Below are 21,863 nucleotides of genomic sequence, written 5' to 3'. Positions count from 1 at the left end.
TAAGACTCGAGGAGCACATGACAAACTCTAGGACAGAAAGCCAGATAACTTCGTGTACACCCAAATGACTGGACGCCCCACGAGAGGAGGAAATGACCCCCAACCCTCTATAATCCATCGGATGAGTAGAACTCCAGGAAGAAGGCGCAGACAGAAGCTGTGCAGGTCCTCAGAGATGCAGGTCCCAGTCAGGCCCGCTACCTCTCGGCTACTGACGACAAGCAGCCAGAAAACGAAACTCACTGCCATCGAGCCGACTGTGACCCATAAAGAGCCTGCAGGACAGAGCAGAACTGCCCCCGTGGGTCTCTGGGACGGTAAACCCTTACAGGAGTAGAAAGCTTCATCTTTCTCCCGCGGAGCATCTATCTGCTGGGTTTGAACTACTGCAGTTAGCAGTGCAAGCTAGCCCATTAGGTCAGCGGGATGACCAGAAGCAGCTAGGAAGAAATTCATCCACACCTGTTTAAGTCTACGATGTACTTATGCACACTCTGAAACGCTAAGTAGAATCTGGTCACAATCTCTATGTTGTTTTCTCGGAATTCTTCATCTAAATCCTGCAGCTCTGGCTTAGCTTCCAGTTTGCTTTCCCAGAATTCTGGGCCCTGGGAAGAAGAAACACACATGGAGGGGAAACATCAAGAAAAGCATACTTGCGGGTAACTGTGTCTAGAAGTCTTTCAAAATGTGTTCTTAGGCTTTAAAAGGCTTCTATACAACCCTTGAATGAGAGGAGCCGACATGTATAATAAAAAAACCACGGAAAGAAGTGGATCGGAATGGCAACCAAGAGGAACATGTATTTAAGGGGGGCGCTGCTGTGGGAAGGTGGGTGTCCCACAGTGGAGTCTACTGTGTCCGGAGCCCCACTCAGCAGCATGGCTGTATTTTCAAGTTAGTCTCTGACATTCAATTTGATGCAAAAGCTTTCCCCTTCGGCTCCTTCTCCACAATTACCGCATGTACTTGCGTATAAGCCGAGTTCTCCAGCACGTTCTTAGTAACGTGCCTTGGCTGATATTCGGGCCGGCTTATACTGGAGTATATGGGTACCTAATCGCTCAGTGTCTTGGAGGGCCCAGGGGAGCAGGCTTCGGCGGGGAAGATGGTCTGGAACACGCCTCCAAGGAGGATTACCTTAAAGTAGCTGAAGTCAAATATGATGTCCCCATACTTCTGCTGATCGGCTCGGTCTTTCAGCCTGAAGACAGCGGGGATGAACTCGGAGAGCCGCAGGAGTTCAGCAATGATGGCGTTGCCGCAGGAGACGATCCTCAGGATTGCCTGGCCGCAGAGGTTGTTCTCGGCAAGGAAGTCCAGCATAGTGAGGCCGGCCGACTCCTGCAGGCCCTCGCCGGCAGGACTGCTCCGGGGGCCTCAGAGCGGGAGCCTGCAGACCCTGAGATGAAGCCGAGTCTGCTGACAGACTGGCCGCGCCATTCAACAACCTGCATGCCAACAAAAATTGTATCTTTTAGCTAGGAAGAAAATCACTTTTTAAAGGGAGTGTGTGTGTATATGCAGAGGCAATGCCAACATCCTTCTTTTTAACCTCCCAAGCCCACTACATTTTCTTTTCGATGGTGAATTCTGACATGGCATGCATGTCTTTTCCCCCTTCAGTCCTGGGTGAGCTGCTCCCCTTGAGAAAGGGTGTGATGCTGCTGATCACTGAGCTTGGGGGGAGGATCCACGGGGCATGTGTGGTGGCTCTGGTGGAGCCTCAATGGCGCAAGCTCTCCCCCTCTGCCTGATAGCTTGGCAAGTAATTATGGTCAGTCGACAAAGCTGCGAGAAGCCGCCCGGTGCATGGCTTTGGGGTGTTTGCTCCATTCTTTCCTAGAGATGGAATTGCAGGGTGAGGCTTCTACATGCCAAGTTCTGCAAAAGGCTGTGGAGATGGTTTATGAAGGCTAACACGGAGTGGTTCGACGGTCTCCTGTAATGTAACTTCATGGTCTGGCCCTGCCAATAGAATCTGTTCCCTGAATTCTGGAGCACAGCAGGACAAAAGTTAGAAGCACTTACTGTACTGACTGAATAGTGTCTAGATGGCAAATCGGGCCTTCTGAAATTTCTTAAAGGCAAAGTGCAGTTTCCTAGATCTGAGCCCTCGGGGATGCGGGTTTCTCTGTCTGTCCGGATGCAAAGATATCTAAGGAACTACATTCTGATGCTGTCGTTCTTAAGCCTGGCTGCATCCCAGGTCCCCAAGGGATCTCCGGGCTTCTGCTTCAGTAGGTTAGAGCCAGTCTTAAGAATCTCCATTTTCAACTAGTTCCCTGGGTGACTTGGAGGTCAAGCTGGGCTTGAGGACGATTGCAGCCAAGGAAAAGAAAAGGACACTTCAGTTCCGTGTCCCCTGTGCTGAACTGATTCCTTGGCACTGATGATTACCTATGACAGTTATATAAACAACAACACTCCTGGGAAGGAAGGACACAGAGACACCTGCCCGCTCCGGTGCCCGTTGCTACACTGGTGGGAAGGATGCCCCAGAGAAGAAGCTGGAGGAGGAGGTGATGTGCTCCACTGCGGGGTCAGGATGGAGTGACACTAAGTGTCGCAGCTGCTGCATTGCCAACATGGAGCTTTTCCTTGGGCTTCTGCTCCGAGAGGGATTCTTTTAAGAGTAGAGCGCCTCCAGTTGACACAGTTCCACTTGAATAGGTGATCTTTCATAAAAGGACATCTCTGAGGAATGCTGGGCTCGAGAAGACAACCCAGGAGTATTAAAGCCAGGTTAGGTGATACCAGAGAACCTTGATGCATCGGCAAAGCAGAGGGTAGACTGAGTTTCTAAAACAAGCAAAGCAATAGCATAGGCTGAAAGCAGAGCCGATGACCCAACAGAAAAACAGGCAAAAGATGCAAAGAGGGGGGTTTGCGTAAGAGTAGTTCAAGTGACAAATGCATGAGAATATCCTTAGTTGACCAGCAGTCGGATTCCACTCAGAGTGACCCTATGTCAGTTTCCTGGAGTGGGTAATCTCCTCTTTCTCCAGAAGAGTGGTTGGTAGATTTGAACTGCCAACCCTAAGGTCAGCAGACCAACGCCCAGCCTGCATCGCCACCAGAGCTCCTTCACCAAGCAGGAAGGAACTGCAAATTAAAGCAAATGGCAACAAGGACTTTACTCGCATTAGGCTGGCAATGATTAAGACACACAACAGCACCTGCTCCCGGTATGAATCTTCTGGGAAACTGAACCCACGTGTACTGAATTTAAAAACAAACCCGCTCCCGACCTAGTAATCTCATGTCTGGGCATCTAGCCCCATGAAATAACAAGCTATATCTACCGACACAAGCCAAAGGACGCTTCCAGCAGCATTGCTGGTAGTCTTTTAACAGATAAAAATGTATAACTCATACCTGTTAATGTGAATGGAGAAAAACATCAGAGGGCGATGAGCTGATGGGGGTGGAAGAGAGAAAAGAAGGGGAGGCAGAAACTGAGTAGAAAAAGGAAGAAAAAGACTTTTCTGGGAAAGAACCAACCAACATCCAAGCAAAAAAGCCCTGCCCTGTGTCATGACCTTGGTATTACAGCATCTCACAGCCGCCCGCCCCGCCTTCGAATCACCTTCCACAGCACAACACTAAGCTCGCTGCGCCATGTCCATTCAGACCCACAGTGACTCTCCTTCACTGGAGCAGGGAGTCTTATCTTTCTCCCACGGAAAGGCTGCCAGGTTTGAACTCTTGACCTCGTAGTTGGCAACTCAGCATGTAACCTACGGTGCCCCCTGAGCTCTTTGACCTCACAGGGGCAACTCAGTAAGCCGTCTTGACTCCACAAGCCTTCTCTCTCCTGAGCTTCCACCTGCAGATGGAGGCGCAGAGCGCTGGGGTGAGGCAGATGGCAAAGGGAGGGGTGTGGGTTGCAAGAGGAGGTGAGAAAGACTCACAACAGTGAAATAATATCCAGGGCCTGAAGAGGAGTCTTGTGGGGTGGTGCGTAAAGAGTTAAGTGCTCCACTTCCAGCTGTGAGGTTGGTAGTTCCAGCCCACCCGGAGGTGCTTCAGAAGAGGCCTGTCTGCTTCTAAAAGGTCACAGCCTGAAACCCCCAGGCAGCAGTTCAGCTCCGCAGCAGATGGGGCTGCCGTGAATCAACGTCACGGACCGCAAGGCCCATAGGGGCTTCAACACTTCTTGAAGGAGGTCACTTGCTTCTGGTACCCTACTACTCCCACTCGCCTGCTCTCTCAGCCTCTTGGGGATCATTTCTCTTCGTTCCAGGGGTCAGGGAGGCAATCTCCTTACAGCCCAGTGGTAGCTGGTTTCCAGAATGGCTGCCCACGATGCCTCAGCCCTTAGTGCTCACACTGCTCCAGCCCTAGAGGAGTAGGGCTTCGTTCCCAGCCCTTGAACCTGGACTAGGCCTGTGTCATGCTGTAATCACTCTGTGCCAAGCCTCCACCCCCAAAGGCCCTGGTGGCTCCCACTCTGGCTCTCTAAGCGGCCATGGAAGTAGACTCGCGCGCTAAGCTGGAGAGATCACGGGTGTTCCCAAGAGGAAGGGCCACGTGTCCTGACACAACATGGAGGAGAAGAAAGGAACCCGAAGCAGGGCCTCAGGTGCTCAGCTGTCTGAGTCAGGCCCCTGCTCATGCAAGTGAAGCCCAGCTCAGCACGATGCCATGTTCACATTTCCGACTCTCAGAAGCTGGATAAAGAACACAGTGGTAGTGGCTTTGAGGGACTAAGCCCTGGGTTGTATGGTTACGGATCAGAGTTTCAGGATTGTGTACTGACCCTACAAGTGGTCACCTTCTTGTGATGCTACATTGACTACAATGCTGCACTCTCTGGCTATTGCTTTTTGGGTAGTGATGGCAATGGGGCTTTTCTGTAGCTTCTGACTGCATGCGCCTCTACTGCCCACCTTCTCCGCTGTCTTGATCTACTGAATTTTTCTGAAGGGAATTGTGCCATTAGTCTTCCTTTGGGAAAGGACTAGAATGCAATTGGGGGAAGGGCACTTCCTTTAACATGTTCTTCTCCTATGTCAAGTATAAGGGGGTCCTTGTTCGCAAAGCTAACTCCTAGCTGAGCAATGCTACGAAGTGATGCCACCCTGAGGTCAAGAACCCAACAGCAGTGGGGGACGTCTTCCCATAAGACATAATTAAAACTGATGACGAAAAGAAGTTCCACGTTACATCAAATGTAGACTAGAATTGTAAGAAATGTATTCATCCACTGAGCTGTTTTTTCTCAGGGGAATATAGGGTTTCACCAAATTGTGAATTTGATAATACAATGTCTTGGACATCACGGAGGAGTCCTGGTGGCATAGTGGTTATGCGTTCGGCTGCTAACCTCAAGGTCAACAGTTCCAGATCACCAGCTGCTCCAGGGGAGAAAGACGGGGCTTTCTGCTGCAGTTAGGAGTTCCAATCTCAGACTCACGGGCAGTTCTCCCCTGCTCTGCAGGGTTGCTGTGAGTTGCCATCCACTGGGTGGCAGTGGGTTTTTTGCACATCACAGCATCCAGCATGCCCTTACAGAGGTTAAATTTTGCAAAAAAGTTTCAAGACATCACTTCCCTCTCCCAAACGTACCCCCAATCCTTTGAAAAAGTATTCTTTTTGGAAAGGGTGAATTGCGTCATTGTCTTTGTTGCATTTCTTATCTCTAGTTGTTAATTTCCACAGGTAATTGTCTGGCAAGTTCATGGGCACTGGAATCATCGTACTGTGCCCATATATTATTAGTCAGGAAGCCTGCCTACCAAAGATAACTACTGACCTCACTGACACCACTCACTAGGGACACTGAAGCAACAGCGTTCTGCTCATGGCCATCGTCCTGTCAATGCCATCTTTCAGTTCCACATGTGGACATTTAACTACACGGACTCAAAACAGTCAGTGTTGAAATAAGAGGACTTCGCTGTACTTAAAAACAAAATGAGAAAGCCCATGGAGAGGCTCACGTGACAGGGACAGAGGCTTATCAACAATCCCCATGAGTGAGCTTGGAAGTGGATTCCCACAACCACCCCAGTTGCGCCTTCAGGTGAGCGTACAGCCCTTGCTCACAACTTGACTCAGCCAAAGCAAGTCAGACACCCGGTTTCTAAACACAGACAGTGTGAGATCATAAATGTCAATGGTCTTAAGCCACTAAAATCTGTGGGAAGTTTCTTATATAGCAATTCATAATAATCTGGGAGCATGGCACTCCAGGTGGAGATTACAAGTAAATGCAAAGCTCTCGGGGTAAGAATGTGTTACATGTTTCAGGAACAGCAAGGTGGCTGAAGCCCCAGGAAAGCAAAGGACAGAAACAGAGAGCAGGGTGTGTGTATGTGTGTGTGTGGGTGTAGCCACTAAGGTGTCTAGAACTCTCCTGGGAGTATACTACGTAGTGTACATAAAGGCATGATATTTTAAATCATTTTAATTTTTTCTGTCTGCTTGTCAATTCACACTGAACTCTAGCTAGGTGAATTTCAGATACTTTTGAGGTTGTCTACTGTGTAGTTTTCTACACTGATATGGAGTGAGGGAGCTCTGGGAGCAAAGTGATTATAGCAGTCTGCTAACCCAAAGGTTGGCAGTTTGAATCCACTAGCTACTTCATGGGAGAAAGAAGGGTCTGTCTGTTTCTGTAAAGACTTACAGCCTTGGAAACTCTCTAGAGCAATTCTACTCTGTCTTATAATTGGGCCACTTTAAGTTACACTTGAAAGCAATGGGTTTTTTTTATATGGACTGACATAGGGAATGAGAGAAGGGGAAAATAAAAGATGAGTAAAATTGTCCCTTGTGTTAACCAATGGAGTCATCACAATTTGCACAAATATTATTTATCCAGAGTATTTGGTATATAGTCTATGGTTGATGGAAAAACTGGCACAGAAGAATGGAACCTAAAAACCATCACTAAATAATGTCCAACACCTCCCCTACATGGCAGAGTTAGGTGGCTTTGCTGGTGTTGCAATGTAGCTGGCTTCATCTAAATCACTGTAGAGTGACATAAAGGGGGCAGTGGGGGTTCCGTGGTAGAATCCTTGCCTTGCATGTGATAGACCGAGGCTTGAATCTTGGCCAATGTGCCTTACATATTCATCTGTCAGTGCACGCTTACCTGCCACTCTGAGGCGGAACAAGTTTCAGTAGAGCGTCTGGGTAGAAAAGTCAGGCTATTTACCTCTGAAAATCAGCCCATGAAAATCCTACGGGTCACAATTTGATCCTCAAATAATCATGAGAATAGCATATAACTGGGCGGTGTTCTGTTCCATTGTTTATGAGCTGGCAGTGTGCATTATGTATGACTCGAGTGCCCCAAACGTGACAGCTAACAAGAACAACAGTGTGAGGTGAACACAGTGGCAGACGCTGTAACGAAGAGACTAATTCACAGTCCAGTGTTCACAATATAAGCTGTTATTACTAATCCCCTAAAATCAAAACTCGTTTGCCATTGAATTCAACTCATCGCTGCATTCCTACTGGCATAAAACAGCAGCAGAGCCCACTCAATGTCCTAAGTTACTGTATAATTCACCCAGAAAAGAGGTTGTGACTTGCTTTTTTTAAAGAACGTGATATGAAGCTGCAATTTTCAGTTCGGAAAGTAATCCTTCGCAAAAGACAGCATGCTTTTTAAAATGACATTTAGCACCCTCGCACCAATTATCCCAAGTACAGACCAGGGTTTCTGAAGGCAATTCAGTTAATCTGGGACAAACCACTGTTGACTCAGAAGACAAAGGCAGGCCGACTTATCATTACCCCAAACCTCATAAAGAAGGAAACATTTGCTTCCAGGAGTCCATTATCAAGAACAAAACACAGTGGCTGTTGACCAAGACAAAGGTGACCGGCATTTCCCTTTCAGAAATGTTCTGACATGGCCCCGTTCACTCTGGTCCGACAGACGATGGAACCCTGAGGACCAAGACACCGTGCCCATCGTGGAGAGAGGCAGTCACCACCCGCCTTTTCCAGCCACTTATTTTGGAGGGAAAACAGTACACCTGCAATCAAGAGACTGGTTCTGTTACTTGCATTTCCACTTTTTTTCTTTCAACTGTGAGACTACCCCTGAAATACTTTTTCGTAATCACGAAACTCCAAACCCAAACTCACTGCCATCAAGACGATTCTAACTCACAGCCACGCCCCATAGGGCTCACGGGCCATCCTGGCGCAGACAGCCTCGTCTTTCTCCCGAGGAGTGGCCGGTGGGATTGCACCACAGACCTTGCGGCTTATCCCATAGCGCCCCCCGGGCTCCTTACTCCGTCCCTGGTGAGGAAATTACGGTAGAAAGAAGGCAAACGACTTGTCTAAACTCCTAGCCCAGTCCGGAAGGAGAATTCAAGTCCGGAGCCAGGCGACTGTAAAAGCCCTCACCGAGCGCGCACAGCTTGCTCCCGGGAACTTGGAAGAGTCCAGCAGGTGAGCGTCTCCTCCTTAGGATGCGCCAAAGGGATGGTGGCATTTCCTCGCATCAGAGTGGAAGCGAAGGGCGTGGCTGCAGCTCTCCGCGGCACCCGTGGCCTGGGTCCCAGGGCCCTCCCTCCACACCCCACCAGCCGCTGCAGACGCCCCTCGGCCGAAGGAAGCGGGGAAGGTGGAAGCAGAGGGGGCGCGTTCCACGCCCGACTCACCTGTCACCTGGGCCGCGCCGGCAGCGCTCGCGCAGCGCCAGCGGTCACGCTCCGCGTCGCCACGCACCCTTCCTCCCACCCAAGGGTCCCCGGCGGCCCCCAGGCGCCGCTAATCAGGGCGATGGACCACGGCTTCCGCCCCGGGCTCCCTTGGATGTCACATGACCAAAGGGGCGGAGAGCAGGGCGGGGCGTCATGTGACCACGCTCCGGCGACGGCTGATGACGTCGGGTCCCGCTCCCCGCTTCAGCGACCAGTGCCAGGGGCTGAAGGGAAGGGCTGGGGTCCCGGGGCGGGAAGTCGAGGAGCCGCCGGACGGAGACAGGTCCGGCATCCAGGTAAGGCAGGCGCTGGGCGGGCCTTGGCGAGGTGGCGGCCGAGCGGCGGGCTCCCTCCGGGGCGCCCCGCGCTGTTCGGAGATGTGTCACCTTGGGTTTGGATCCTGGCTTTTTTCGCGCTCAGTTTGCCTCCTATTCTGAGACGCTCTCTCTCCAACCTTGAACCCTGAATGTGGTGGGGTGGGCTGGCGGGGAGGGGTCACGGTCATTTGATCCAAAGGCATCTGGTTTGAACTGTCTTTCCAAGCCCGGGACGAGTCCTGTCAATACAACTCTGCACGTCAGTTTTCTTTTTCTAGTACGATGGCTTTAAGATGGGCGAAGATGACAGGCGAGCTCGCACGGCGACTTTTTAGAAAAAATCGTTTTATTAGCCACGACGACCTTAGGGCACTTAGCTCGAGAAGGAAACACCACTGTATTTACCCATATTGTAATTCTTTCATTGTTCTTCCTTACCGACAGTTCGAGACCCCTCTCATCATTTTCTTATCGTTTAGGAATGCTTTCTTTAGCTATTCTCGTAGGGTAGGTCAGCTGGTGACATTCCCTTGTTGTTTTTTAAATCATTTTATTGGGGGCTCATACAACACCTACCACAATATACATCCATCCATTGTGTCAAGCACATTTGTACATTTGTTGCCATCATCATTCTCAAAACATTTGCTTTCTACTTGAGCCCTTGGTATCAGCTCCTCATTTTTCCCCTCCCTCCCCCCTCCTCTCTTCCTTATGAACCCTTGATAATTTATAAATTATTATTTTGTCATGTCTTACACTGCCCAACGTCTCCCTTTACCCACTTTTCTGTTGTCCATCCCCCAGGGAGGGAGTTCTATGTAGATCCTTGTAATCAGTTCCCCCTTTTTACCCCACCTTGCCTCTCGTTTTTTTTCCCTCGCTTGAGAATGCCTTCATTCTTGAGGATGGTCTCTGCTGGGTGTATTATTGTGGCTTGACAGTTCTATTTTTCAGCTTCTGAAAACTGCTGCTCATTCTGGTTGCTGATGAGAAATCTGGAATCTGAATGGTTTGCGCCATAGAAAAAGGGTCCCTTCTGATGTTTAATAGGGAAGCTCTGAGTTGGGGCCAACTGGAGGAAAGTTGTCTCTGCCGCACCAATGTTAAGAGTCATCGATTTTAGTTTGTAGAGGCTTGAATATGATGCACCTCAATAGGGATCTCTTTGCGCTTCTCCTATGTGGAGCTTCTGGATTGGCGAAAAGGTTAAGTGTTTGATTACTAACCTAAAGGTTGGTGATTTGAAATCACTCAGTCATACCACGGGAGAAAGGCTTGGCGACCTGCTGTCATAAGAATCGGGGTCAAGAAAACCCAAAGGAGCAGTTCTACTCTTTAACACGTGGGGTCGCCCTGAGTTGGCATTGGCTAGACAGTAACGAGTGTGACTTTGGGGTTTTGATCCTGTTTGTGGTTCATGAACTTTCTTGAAACGTTAGGTTTATGTGTTTTGCCAAATTTGAGACGTTTTCAGCTCTTAAAAAAAAGAACAGAAAACATTGCCCTCTTCTAGGATTTCAGTGACTTGAATGTTAGATCTTTTCTTATAAGTCCCATGTGTCCCCAGAGGCATTGTTCATGTTTTTCTTTATTTTTGCTTTATCTTTCTAGTCTATTTGTGTCTTTTGTTGAGAGTTAGTAAGTTCTCTTGTTCTGCCTTCAATTTCATTGGTTGTCTTGTGTGTCTTCTCCATCCGGCTGAGATACTCATTATAGTTATACAACTTTTCAGTTTACCATTGCTCATCTGCTTTGCTTTTACATCTTATATTTATTTGCAGAGACTCTTAAGTGTTAGTTTGTTCTAAACCTGTTTGTAATTGCATGTGACAGCACGTTTTCTCAGGATGGCTGCTCTCAAACATCATCAGCTGTCCTGGCCTCTCTGTCTTCTTGGTTTTGACACCCGTGGATTGTCTTTTCTCAATCACGTTGAGATTTTACTAGCTGTTAATATCATGAGTCATTTTTGATGGAATCTGGAGCATTTGGGACATTAACAGACCTTGGATCTTGTGTTGGTTTTCCATGTAGGCAGGCCACTTCTGATACTGGGCTGATGGGCGTGGGGGTGGAGGGAGGCACTGGCTTGTTATTGCTGGAAGGTTCAACTCCTCACTTGGTCTTGTCATGGCTGTGCAGGGGTGGGAATGCAAGCTCCCCCCTTGATTCCCCTGATGCAGCCCTGGCTAGGTGGGGGGCAGGGTGCCCTCTGCTCTCCCCATGGCCTTCACCATAGCAGCTGGTGGTTACTGCCACTAGGCCACAGGGCAGGGATGGAGTGCAATGCAGGCTCCTCACATCGTTTCCACCAACATAGTGGGAAAGATGAAGGAGGGCCAAGCAGGATGGGCATTTGAGCTGCCCATGTCACCTGTGCTGGGAGGAGCCACTTGCTACAGTCCCATCTGGGAGGAACTCTAAGCCTTTGCTGGTGGGACTGAGGCTGCAGGGTGATGGTTTGTAGGTGTTTTGCTTGTGGTGTTTGGCTAGAGTAGATCAAGTGTCACCTAAGACTTTTGGCTTCTGCCACTGTTGTTGCCAGATGCCACCAAGTTAATTTTTTATTTCTAGTGACCCCATGGGGTTTTAGTGGCTCTCATCTTTACAGAAACAGATCACTAGGACTTTCGACGGGCGCAGACATTGTTGTTGTTGGGTGCCATGGAGTCAGTTCTGACCCAAAGTGACCCAATGCAGAACAGAACGAAACATGGCCCAGGCCTGCACCATCCTCACAATGATTCCTATGTTGGACCCCATTGTGGTGGCCACGGTGTCAGTCCATCTTGTTCAGGAGCCTCCTCTTTTTCGCTACCCCTCTACTTTACCGAGCATGATATCTTCTCCAGGGACTGGTCTCTCCTGACAACATGTCCAAAGTATATGAGACAGAGTCTCCACCTCCTTGCCTGTAAGGAGCACTCTGGCCGTACTTCTTCCAAGACAGATTTGTTTGTTCTTTGGGCAGTCCACAAGAATATATTCTAAATCTTCTTCACCAACATCATAATTCAAATATATTGGTTCTTCTACAGTCTTCCTTATTCATTGTCCACTTTCACATGGAGTGGATGGGTGGGTGCAAACAGCCAGCCTTAGGGTTAGCATATGAGCATTTTAACCACTGTGCCACTGACCTCATTTTCTGGCGTGCTGGGCTGCCCCTTCTTGGCCCTTTGGTTAGAAAGAGCAATTTTTCCTTGGGAATGTTTTTTTGTCTGTGTCGATTGTTCAGTCGGGGTTGTTCACTGCTCGGTCACCCAGTCTGGGATATTTCAGACAAAAAGACAGTCCACTAAACAGCATGGTGTCATTGCTCAGGTTCCCTGCCCCAGTGAGGCTGCTGTCTCTCTACCTTGTAGTCTTGTATTTGTTTCCTGCAATGCCCGGGGTGTTTAAGCGGAACCAGGCATTGGACCCTGGCAGTCTGGCTCCTGAAGCTGCACGTTGAACCACTAGTCTGTACTGCTTCCACCATGCAGCTAACACAGATTTGAATACAGACCTGCTCTCTTGTGTTTACATGCAATTGATGTTCCAGGAAGACAGGCCCTTCTGTGGTAGCTACATAATCTGTTGTCAATTTGAGACTTAAGAGCGAAGGGGTGGACTTTCACCTATTAATCAGGTCGCGGTTTGATACCTCATTTGGAGGCACTAAGGAGATAAATAGCTTGCTGGAGGTGGAACACAAGCTCACTCCCTGTGAGACATTCCTTCTGACAAGACACATGGAGCTGCACTAGAGCCCTGGGAGCTGGAGGAGCCACGTGGAGACCCCTGCCAATGCTAAGATGCTTCTGTCATCACTGGATTCATAAGACTCTCCACCCATTGCCCGGGCTCTTCCTGCATTCGGCATTATTGTATGGCTCTGTGAGTCTGAAGAGGAATTTATAGATTGGTATCAGACATATGGGCTAATATCAGACTTGTAGACTTGATCTGGACTGGGCTAGGATGTTTTCTTAATATTCATTTGCTCTTGTGTATAAAGCTCTTTCCTATACACACATATGAATATCTCTGGATTTGTTTCTGTAGTCTACCCAGACGAACACACCCTACTTACACAACTGCCAGTCAAAAAGTATTACTACAAAAAAATCACAGCAACCTTTATGAAACAAAACTATCAAAATGTGAAGTTGCGGCTTCTCGACATATCCCCCTTCTAGGTCTGTACATTTCCAAGGTGAGTTTCCATCTCTCTGGCCCTTCACCAAAGACTTCTGCCCTCTTCTGTTTACCCCACATCAGTGCAGCAGTTGAGCCTCCTGAAGGGACACACAGCATGTTTCAGTGTTCTTTGATGGTGGGGAACAAAAAGAAGTCTGACGGGGCCAGTTCAGAGCTGTAGGATGGCTGGGATATTCTTGCAGGACGGCCCTAGCCACCCTGGATGTGGGCGTTCTCACCAATGCAGCTTTCCGTTTGCCTCCTATTTCTTCCTAGTAACCACCCACCATCATCCCATGTCCTTGGAGAAAATCTATCAAAAATACCCCTGGGAAATTCCAATAGACTGCCCCCGCTGTAACCTTCTGAGCAGATCACTCTGCCTAGAACTTCACTGGCCCAGCACATCCCCCGGGAAGCTGCTCTTCTGATTTGGCCCTGTTTTGGAAGGCAGTCTAAGGAGGCAGTGACTGAGTTTGTCTTCAGCCACCCACTGACCAGAGAGCCAGGTGTGGACACGTTGTGTTCGGGATAAACTGCAGGTATGAACTTGAACCCAACAGCAGGGCTTTTGGCCTTGCCCTCATGCAGTGACATTGTCCCGGAGGTTTAACCCTGGTTCCTTTTGGTCACCAGGCCTCTAGAACCACACTGTCGCCACATGGCTTGCCATGGGTCACTTGACATCTAAATCCATTGAAATGACAAAGTTTAAAACCTAGTTCTTCAGTCACACTAGCCCCAGTGCAAGTGCTAAGAAGCCAACTGTGAGCAAACTAAAAAACAAATTCACTGCCTACGGCTCATAGTGACCCTAGAAGACGGGGTAGAATTGCTCCTGTGGGTTTCTGAGCCTTTATGGGAGCAGAAAGCCTTGGCCTTCCTCCATGGAGAGTCCGTGGGGTTTGAACCTCCAACCTTGTGGTTAGCAGCTGAATTTGTAACCCACTATGCTACCTGGGCTCCTTCACATGTGGTCAGTAGCCATCATATTGTAGAGTGCAGATTGCAAAATGTTTTTGTTACCACAGAAATTTTTTTTTTCAGATTACACCATTGTAGATCTTGGAGGATTGTACTGTACCAGAATCAAGACTGACCAAAAAACGGAGTCATATCTGAGTCATATCATTGTGGTCTCTGAAGGATTGTGTGTGTGCATGCGTGTGTGTGTGTGTGCACATGCACACGCATTCCTATAATAGTTGGTATTACAAAAGGCAAGCCCCCCAAATCCAAAGGGCTCTACACACGTGAAGTTTCTCTTATACACAGACCCTGATTGATGAGCAGAGTTCCTCCCTGCAGTGATTTGGGGTCCTGGGCTTCTTCCATCCAATAATTCTCCTCTTTCATCTAATAATCTTCAACAGAAGCTTCTAAGGCCACTGTGCTTCTTACCATCAGACTCTCAGAATGGGAAGACCATCGTCAGTCAGTCAGTCTGTTGTTCCTATGTTGAAGCCCGTTGCCGCAACCACTGTGCCAATCCGTCCATGGAGAATCTTCCTGCTTTTCACTGACCTTCCTTCCACTTTATCAAGTATTTGTTCATCTTCAGGCACTGGTCCTTGATGATAACATGTCCAAAGTGTGAGATGAAGTCTGTAGCAGTTACATAATCTCCTGTCAACTTGAGCAAAGGGATGGAGTCTAGCCTGTCAATCAGGTCGCAGCTTGATGACCTCATTTGGAGGCATGATGGAGATACCTAGCTCACTGGAGTTCAGACTTACTCTTTCTGCCTTCCCTTTCTTGATGTTGAGACACTCAGAGAGCTGGAGGAGATATGTGGAGACCCGGGCCAGCGTTGAAATGCTTCCACCGCCACTGGATCCACAAGACCTATCCACCAGCCAGTGATCTTGCATTCGGCATCATTGCTCATCATAACTCATGTGCTGCATGAGTCTAAAGAGGAATTTTTGGATTGGTATCTGACATATGGGCTAATATCGGACTTGGGGGCTTCATCTGGACTGGGCTGGGATGTTTTCTCAATATACAATTGTTCTTTGATATAAGCTCTTTCTTATACACATATGAGTCTCCCTGGATTTGTTTCTCTAGTCTACCTGGACTAACACCAAGTCTCATCATCTAAGGAGTCTTCCAATTGCACTTCTTCCAGCACAGATTTGTTCATTCTGGTGGTCCCTGGTATTTTCAGGTTTCTTCACCAACACCATAATTCACAAACATCCATTCTTCTCTGCTCCTCCTCGTTCCTTGTCCAGCTTTCGAATGCCTGTGAGGCCATTGAAAATACAACGTTACTTGAAAACAGCATAATTATACACTATTAACTTATAAAGGAAACTATGTGATACTATGTATGTAGATAAAATTCATAATGTTGAGCATTGTACGGCGTTTGAAGTATTGGGTTCGATGTATCATAAGGTCGCCTGAGTCTGTCAGTGTGAGTCTCTGCTGCGTTTTTTATCTTTACATTGGGTGTTTACTTTCTGAGAACTTTTTCACTGTTTATATTTATTACTGAAGTAATACTTTCATGAATGAAACGGATTTACTGGGATTAATACTCAATTTGCCTTCATGTCAAATTGATGTGTACCTGTAGAGAAAGGTATATACCACACAGAGAATTTCTAGATTAGAAGGCTTAGGAGAAAATGAATTTGGTTATATATTTGTCTTGTTAAATGATAAAAGGTCAACATAAGTGGCATGAGGTGAATATAAACAGTTTTTTAAATTTTTGTTGAGGAAATGTAAATGTGTCATCGTGATATATCCTGTAAACTTACTGTTAGTGCTTCTGAGCTGGCTCATTTTATACCCCGAGGGTTGGCAGAACTGACTATCCCCATATTAGAGTCTGTGGCACTCTAGCCCCTCCGAGTTCCAAAGACTGTGGGTAGAAGCACCATATCAAGCCATTCACTGTACCATAGGGGATACTAATACTGGAGCTGGAAGATATTGGATACAGTTATTTGAATGTCTACCGTAGTTTTAATTCCTATGCAGTATTATTCTGACTCATAATGTTTATTTTGTTGTCCTTAAAAAAATAGATAAAAGTTCCAAGATGCCGGGGCGGTCAAACTCAGGTTCCACTGGCTTCATCTCCTTCAGCGGCGTAGAATCTGCCCTCTCCTCCTTAAAAAACTTCCAGTCCTGTATCAACTCCGGAATGGATGCCGCCTCTCACGTGGCTTTGGATCTTGTGGAGACTCAGAGTAAGTAGCTCTGTCCTTCTGAGAGCGTGTTTCTTCTGGGTGGGCTTGGCGTCAACACTCTGTGGTGGAATTAGCCTTGGAAGTAGACAATGCTCACCTGCAGGGCAGTCATTCACCCCTTCCGGGCATCTATTCTCTCATCCTGGTCCCCACATTCCATGTTGTTCCTGCTGTTGTTAGGTGCCCTCCAGTCTGTTCTGACTCACAGCGACCTTCTGCACCACTGCTCTGCCCTCCACCATCCTCACAATGGTTCCTCTGCCCAAGCCGTTGTTGCTGTCAAGGTGACAATCCATCATCTTCTGGAGGGCCTGCCCCTTGACCAAACGTGACGTCTTTCTCCAGGGCCTTGTCTGCCCTGACAACATATCCAAAGTACTAGGTAAGACGAAGTCTCACCATTCATGGCCGACCATGTTCCCCTCACCCTATAGTGACATGAACAGCTTCATTCTGTGCATGACCTTGGTCGCATCCCACTGGATCAGCACGAGATGCCTACAGGCACAGACATGAGTGAAAAATCCAGAGAGCCGCCAGTGATAGACAGCAGTCCTAAAGGGGAGGAGCCGGGCCCAGGAGAAAAGCCCGTGAATTGAAGTGTATGCCCAAAGTGGGTACGTTTGAAAGTCTACTCAAGGCTGTGAGTCTGACTCAATCATGACTTCAAACACAGCAGCGAGAAGTATAAAGCGGAATGCATGCTGCCTCCTTCAAGCTGGGAAGTAAGACGCACAAGCCTTTTTTATCAGTCCGTGCCAAGGATCCTGGATGCCATCCTTGGAAGCTGTCCCATGCAGGGGGCCTGTGGGGAGACCAGTCCCTCGCTGGAGAACAGTCACCCTCAGCATGAAGCTGAGGGTGGTGGGAAGTGGCCGGAACTGGCGAGAGGTCACCATGGTAGCCCTGGGGAGGAAGAGAGTCACGCTATTCCAGCTCACCGTTGCCACACAGAGGGATTGCTGTGTGTGATTTCAGGTCGGCTGGCATGGCTGCGGGACTTTATGGCTCGGTCTCAGCACTTCTTATCTTTGTGACCTTGGGCATCTGTCCTACCCTCTGTGTGCCCAGACAGCCCCTCAGTCAAAGACGTTATAGGGATGACATGAGATAATAACTGTGTTAGAGCAACAACTTCATCAACACACTCATATGTGTATAAGGAAGAGGTTTATATATAAGAGCAATTGAACATTGAGAAAACATCCCAGCCCAGTCCAGCCCAAGCCCGTAAGTCCGATATTAGCCAATATGTCCGATACCAATCTACACATTCCTCTTCAGACTCATGAAATACATGCAATGACACTGAGTGCTGATGATCACAGGCCAGTGGGTCGAAAGTCTTTGGATCCAGTGGCGTTATAAGCATTTCAGAGCTGGCAGGGGTCTCTACGTGGCTTTGCCAGTACTGGGGTCGGTCCATGTGTTTTTTCCTCAGGGATGACTAGCAGGAAGTGGGGAAGAAGGAAATACCAGAGTTCCCAGAATTCTCAGGAGAAGGCCATGCCCACACAGAGCCTCATTGGTTATGTATATCTTGATTGACAGGTCAGACTCCACCCCTTCGCTTGTAGTCCTCCCAAATTGACACCAGATTATATAACTACCACAATAATTTACATGGTCCTCAGAGCAACACTTAACACGTGGTAAGCACAAAGAAAATACTGGCTCTCTTTTTAATGACTTCGTTTTTATTTATTTTTTTTAACTTATTTATTTTTATTTTTAATATTTTTTCTCCCCCCCTTTAAAAAAATCATTTTATTGGGGGCTCGTACAATTATTATCACAATACATCCATCCATCGTGTCAAGCATATTTGTACATTTGTTGCCATCATCGTTCTCAAAACGTTTTCTTTCTACTTGAGTACTTGATATCAGCTCCTCATTTTTCCCCTCCCTCCCCGCTGCTCACTCTCTCATGAACCCTTGATAATTTATAAATTATTATTTTGTCATATCTTATACTGTCCAACATCTCCTTTCACTCACTTTTCTGTTGTCTGTCCCCCAGGGAAGAGGTTATATGTAGATGCCTATAATTGGTTCCCCTTTTCCACCCCACCCTCCTTTTACCCTCCCGGTATCGCCACTCTCACCACTGGTCCTGAGGGATCATCTGCCCTGGATTCCCTGTGTTTCCAGTTCCTATCTGTACCAGTGTACCTCCTCTGGTCTAGGCAGATTTGTAAGGTAGAATTGGGATCATGAGAGTGGCGGGGTGGGGGAGGAAGCATTTAGGAACTAGAGGAAAGTAATATGTTTCATCATTGCTACACTGTACCCTAACTGGCTCGTCTCTTCCCCTGACCCTTCTGTAAGGGGGTGAATGACTTCATTTTAAATTTTGTTATATTTTACCCATTCTTTATTGAGAGAGTGCTGCCAGTGCAGTGGTTAGAGCAGCTCTCTCCCTGTGAACAGAGAGGCGCTCATGACCCCAGCACCCATTCTGTGAAAGAAAAGGGGCAGCCTGTTTAGAAAAAGGACGGCCTTGGAACCCTAGTTAGGCCTGGTCCTATAGGGTCACTATGAGTTTTGTTGGCAATAAAATGTGGGGCCTTTGGGAGCTGAGTCAGAATTGATTCAATAACTGTGAGTGAGTAACTGAGTTAGTTCTGAGCGTTTTTCTTTTTTCTTTTGTATTCATTTTTTAAAATCACAAAACAGCTTGATTGAGGTTGAGTCTGTGCGTTATAAAAGGTATTCCATCGAAGTGTGCAATCCTGTGACTGAAACGGTTTGAGTAATTTGGTTTGCCCTTGCGCTGGCCCTCACCTTCCTCCTGAGTGGAAATCCTCTCCCTTTCGCATAGCCCGAGTGGAGGGGACACACCTCTTGTTGGCTTTGGGGGTTGCCGGGTCTCGTCAGAAAGCGACTGAGTCTCGACAAAACAGACTGCAGTGAGCAGTCAGGAGTCCTTGGGCACACAAATGGCTAAGCACTGCAGCTACTAGCTGAAAGGCTGGTGCCTCTAACTCCCAGAGGGCCTGGAGAAACACTCTGGCAAGCGGGTGTCTGCCCTCAGGGGACAGCTGTGGTGACTGGCTTCTGAAAGGTCCCGGCTCCTCATGTACACAGGGGCCAGCACCAGGCAGACATGAGTGGACAGCGGCGGGCAGCCCCCTCCTGTCACTGCCCATCCCATTCTTGGTCAACGAGAGCCTGGCCTCCGAGCATGTGAGGGGTACAGGCCCGTTGTGCGTTTGCCTCTCCCCCCGGTTGGTGGCATGTCCTGCCCCTGGGACTGTCCCTCTTCAGCTCTGATATATTTGGGATGAGCGCCTCGCCCTGGCTCCCATGACCTCCAGCCGCTGGCGGGGGAGCCGTTCAGCTCTGCGGGCTGCCGTGTTTTGAGTGCTTTCTACATTTGTTGGCGGGACGGCTTTATTTGATCTGGGGAATGAGACTTATTGCCTTAGGAGTTTTTTGTCCCCCTTCCCCCCAATTAACTGGAGTTGAATGTTCAGGCGTGACATTGGATGACCTACTTCTCTGCTTTCAACAGCAGCGTGTGCCAGCCTTGATGACCGGAAGTCTTGTGGCTTATTGACATCCTCTAGACGCAGCTGGATTTTGGTGCCCCCTTTCATCATGGTTAGGGAGATGTGGAAGCCTGGCCCTGCCCTGTCCGGCTAGTGTCCCCTCTCGTCTCACTCGGTGCCAGGGCTTGGTTGACCTTAGAGGTTGTTTGGTTGATGGATGGAGATGCCTGGTTGTAGGGTCAGAATGGAAAGTTTCCGTTAGCTCTTTGCTCAATTATCATGAGGCCCATGAAGCAAAGGATCTTTTGAAATTTGTAGGGTTCCGTGGCTGAGAACCCCTTGTTGGATTCTCTTCGGGTTGCTTGTTTCCATCTGATTGTGGCTGTGCTTCCTGTGCCGCTGGCGCCCGAGCAGGGCATTCTACTCTGTCATGGCCACGAGGGCAGGGTTCTGGGTGCTTTACACACTCACTGTGGGCTTTCCACTCGTCTGCTTTCCCCCATGAGCACTGGGCCCTGACAGAAACTGTGGCGTAGGGACTGTCATCGTCCCTGAGGGAGGTCCTTTCCCTGAAGCCATGCAGCTCGGCAGCAGCGGGGTCAGAGTTTGTGCAGATGTGACTCCATGGCTGCTATCAGTGGCTTCTGCTCCTGGAGGGCATGTGCTGGCAAGGTACCCTTGCAACACACTTTGCTTCCCGTGTTGAGAGTAGTGCTGTCTGGTGTGGGGGGAGGGACTTGGGGGGATCTGAGATGAGGCTGCATCACTGGGCCTGCAGTTCTTAGCCCCGCCTCGCAGACATTCTTGATTCTGAAGCTGGATTTTCCTCTCCTGGCTTAATTTAACCTCTTCTGTCTGTAAAGACTAGGAGCCCCGACCGTGTAGTGGATTGGTTACAGAACTTCTGTGTTAGACTGGGTTGATTAGAGAAATAAATCTAGAGACACTCATAGATGTGTAAGAAAGAGCTTTATATCAAAGAGTAATCATGTATTAAGAAAACATCCCAGCCCAGTCCAGATCAAGTCCATACGTCTGATATTAGCCCATAAGTACGCTATCAGTTCATAAATTTCTCTTCAGACTCACGCAGCACATGCAATGATGCAAAATCACAGGCCAGCGGATACAAAGTCTTGAGGATCCAGTCGGGTGGAAGCATCCAGGACTCTCGCAGGTCAATCTCTGGCCAGTCTCCCAAGTCGCAGCATAGCTCCACGTGGCTTGTCATCAGGAAGGTGAAGCAGAGAGAGAGGGAGGCTGGCCTCCAGTGAGCTATTTATCTCAGTCGCACCTCTAAATGAGCGTATCAAGCTGTGTCCTGATTGACAGGCTAACTACACCCCTTTACTCTTAATACTCTCGAGTTGACACGAGATTATGTAACTACCACAGTTTCTCATTGCATGGTCTACAGTTTAAAACTGCTAGCTGCTCAGGAGAAAGACCAGGCTCTCTACACTCCTGTAAACTGTTACGTCTCAGACTCTCCTGGGGGCAGTTCTCTCCTGCCCTACAGGGTCGCTGTGAGTCAAACTTGATTCGATGGTAGTGAGCCTGTAAGATAAGGAGCCCTGGTGGTGTAGTGGGTTAGTGTGGGGCTACTTGCTGCATGGTGAGCAATTTAAATCTACCAGTTGCTCCACTGCAGAAAGGGGAGACCGTCTGCTTCCATCAAGATTGACAGCCCCGGAAACCCACAGCCGCAATTGGTTGCTACGTGTTGGGGTTGACTCAGTGGCAGTCGGTTTAGTCTTGGGGGCTCTGTTAAGCCAGAGTTCAAGCTGGCCAACACCACCCAGACAAAGCAAATGAGCTCTGTGAGGCCACCATGCTGGCCGTGGACGGTCCACTTCCTGCCTCATGGAAACAATCGTGCTTAGTGGCAGCAGGTCAGCCAGGTGACCTTTCTTATACCCTCAACTGAGCCCAGACCCATTGCTGTCAAGTCATTTGCAACTCCTGGTGAACCTCTAGGAGAGCG

At 48.5% G+C, this 21,863-nt stretch overlaps 2 protein-coding genes across 2 annotated transcripts in view; one reads left to right on the top strand and one right to left on the bottom strand.

Moving 5' to 3' along the window:
* WASHC5 (WASH complex subunit 5) overlaps positions 1 to 8,720 on the bottom strand; it is a 52,968-nt gene extending 44,248 nt beyond the window's left edge. The window contains exons 1-3 of the mRNA XM_013006559.3: positions 8,637 to 8,720; positions 1,141 to 1,451; positions 463 to 608 (exon numbers count right to left, since the gene is read on the bottom strand). Of these exons, the coding sequence (XP_012862013.1) occupies positions 463 to 608; positions 1,141 to 1,326 (332 nt within the window). The 5' untranslated portion in view covers positions 1,327 to 1,451; positions 8,637 to 8,720. The remainder of the gene's footprint in view (positions 1 to 462; positions 609 to 1,140; positions 1,452 to 8,636) is intronic.
* Positions 8,721 to 8,900: 180 nt separating this feature from the next.
* Positions 8,901 to 21,863, top strand: part of NSMCE2 (NSE2 (MMS21) homolog, SMC5-SMC6 complex SUMO ligase) — a 285,756-nt gene continuing 272,793 nt past the window's right edge. The window contains exons 1-2 of the mRNA XM_004697653.2: positions 8,901 to 8,974; positions 16,222 to 16,386. Of these exons, the coding sequence (XP_004697710.1) occupies positions 16,236 to 16,386 (151 nt within the window). The 5' untranslated portion in view covers positions 8,901 to 8,974; positions 16,222 to 16,235. The remainder of the gene's footprint in view (positions 8,975 to 16,221; positions 16,387 to 21,863) is intronic.

This window comes from Echinops telfairi, unplaced genomic scaffold, assembly GCF_000313985.2.
Source record: "Echinops telfairi isolate 266 unplaced genomic scaffold, ASM31398v2 ScPeMD7_1;HRSCAF=3_0, whole genome shotgun sequence".
Classification (NCBI taxonomy): domain Eukaryota; kingdom Metazoa; phylum Chordata; class Mammalia; order Afrosoricida; family Tenrecidae; genus Echinops; species Echinops telfairi.
This window is presented reverse-complemented; position numbering and strand designations above follow the sequence as displayed.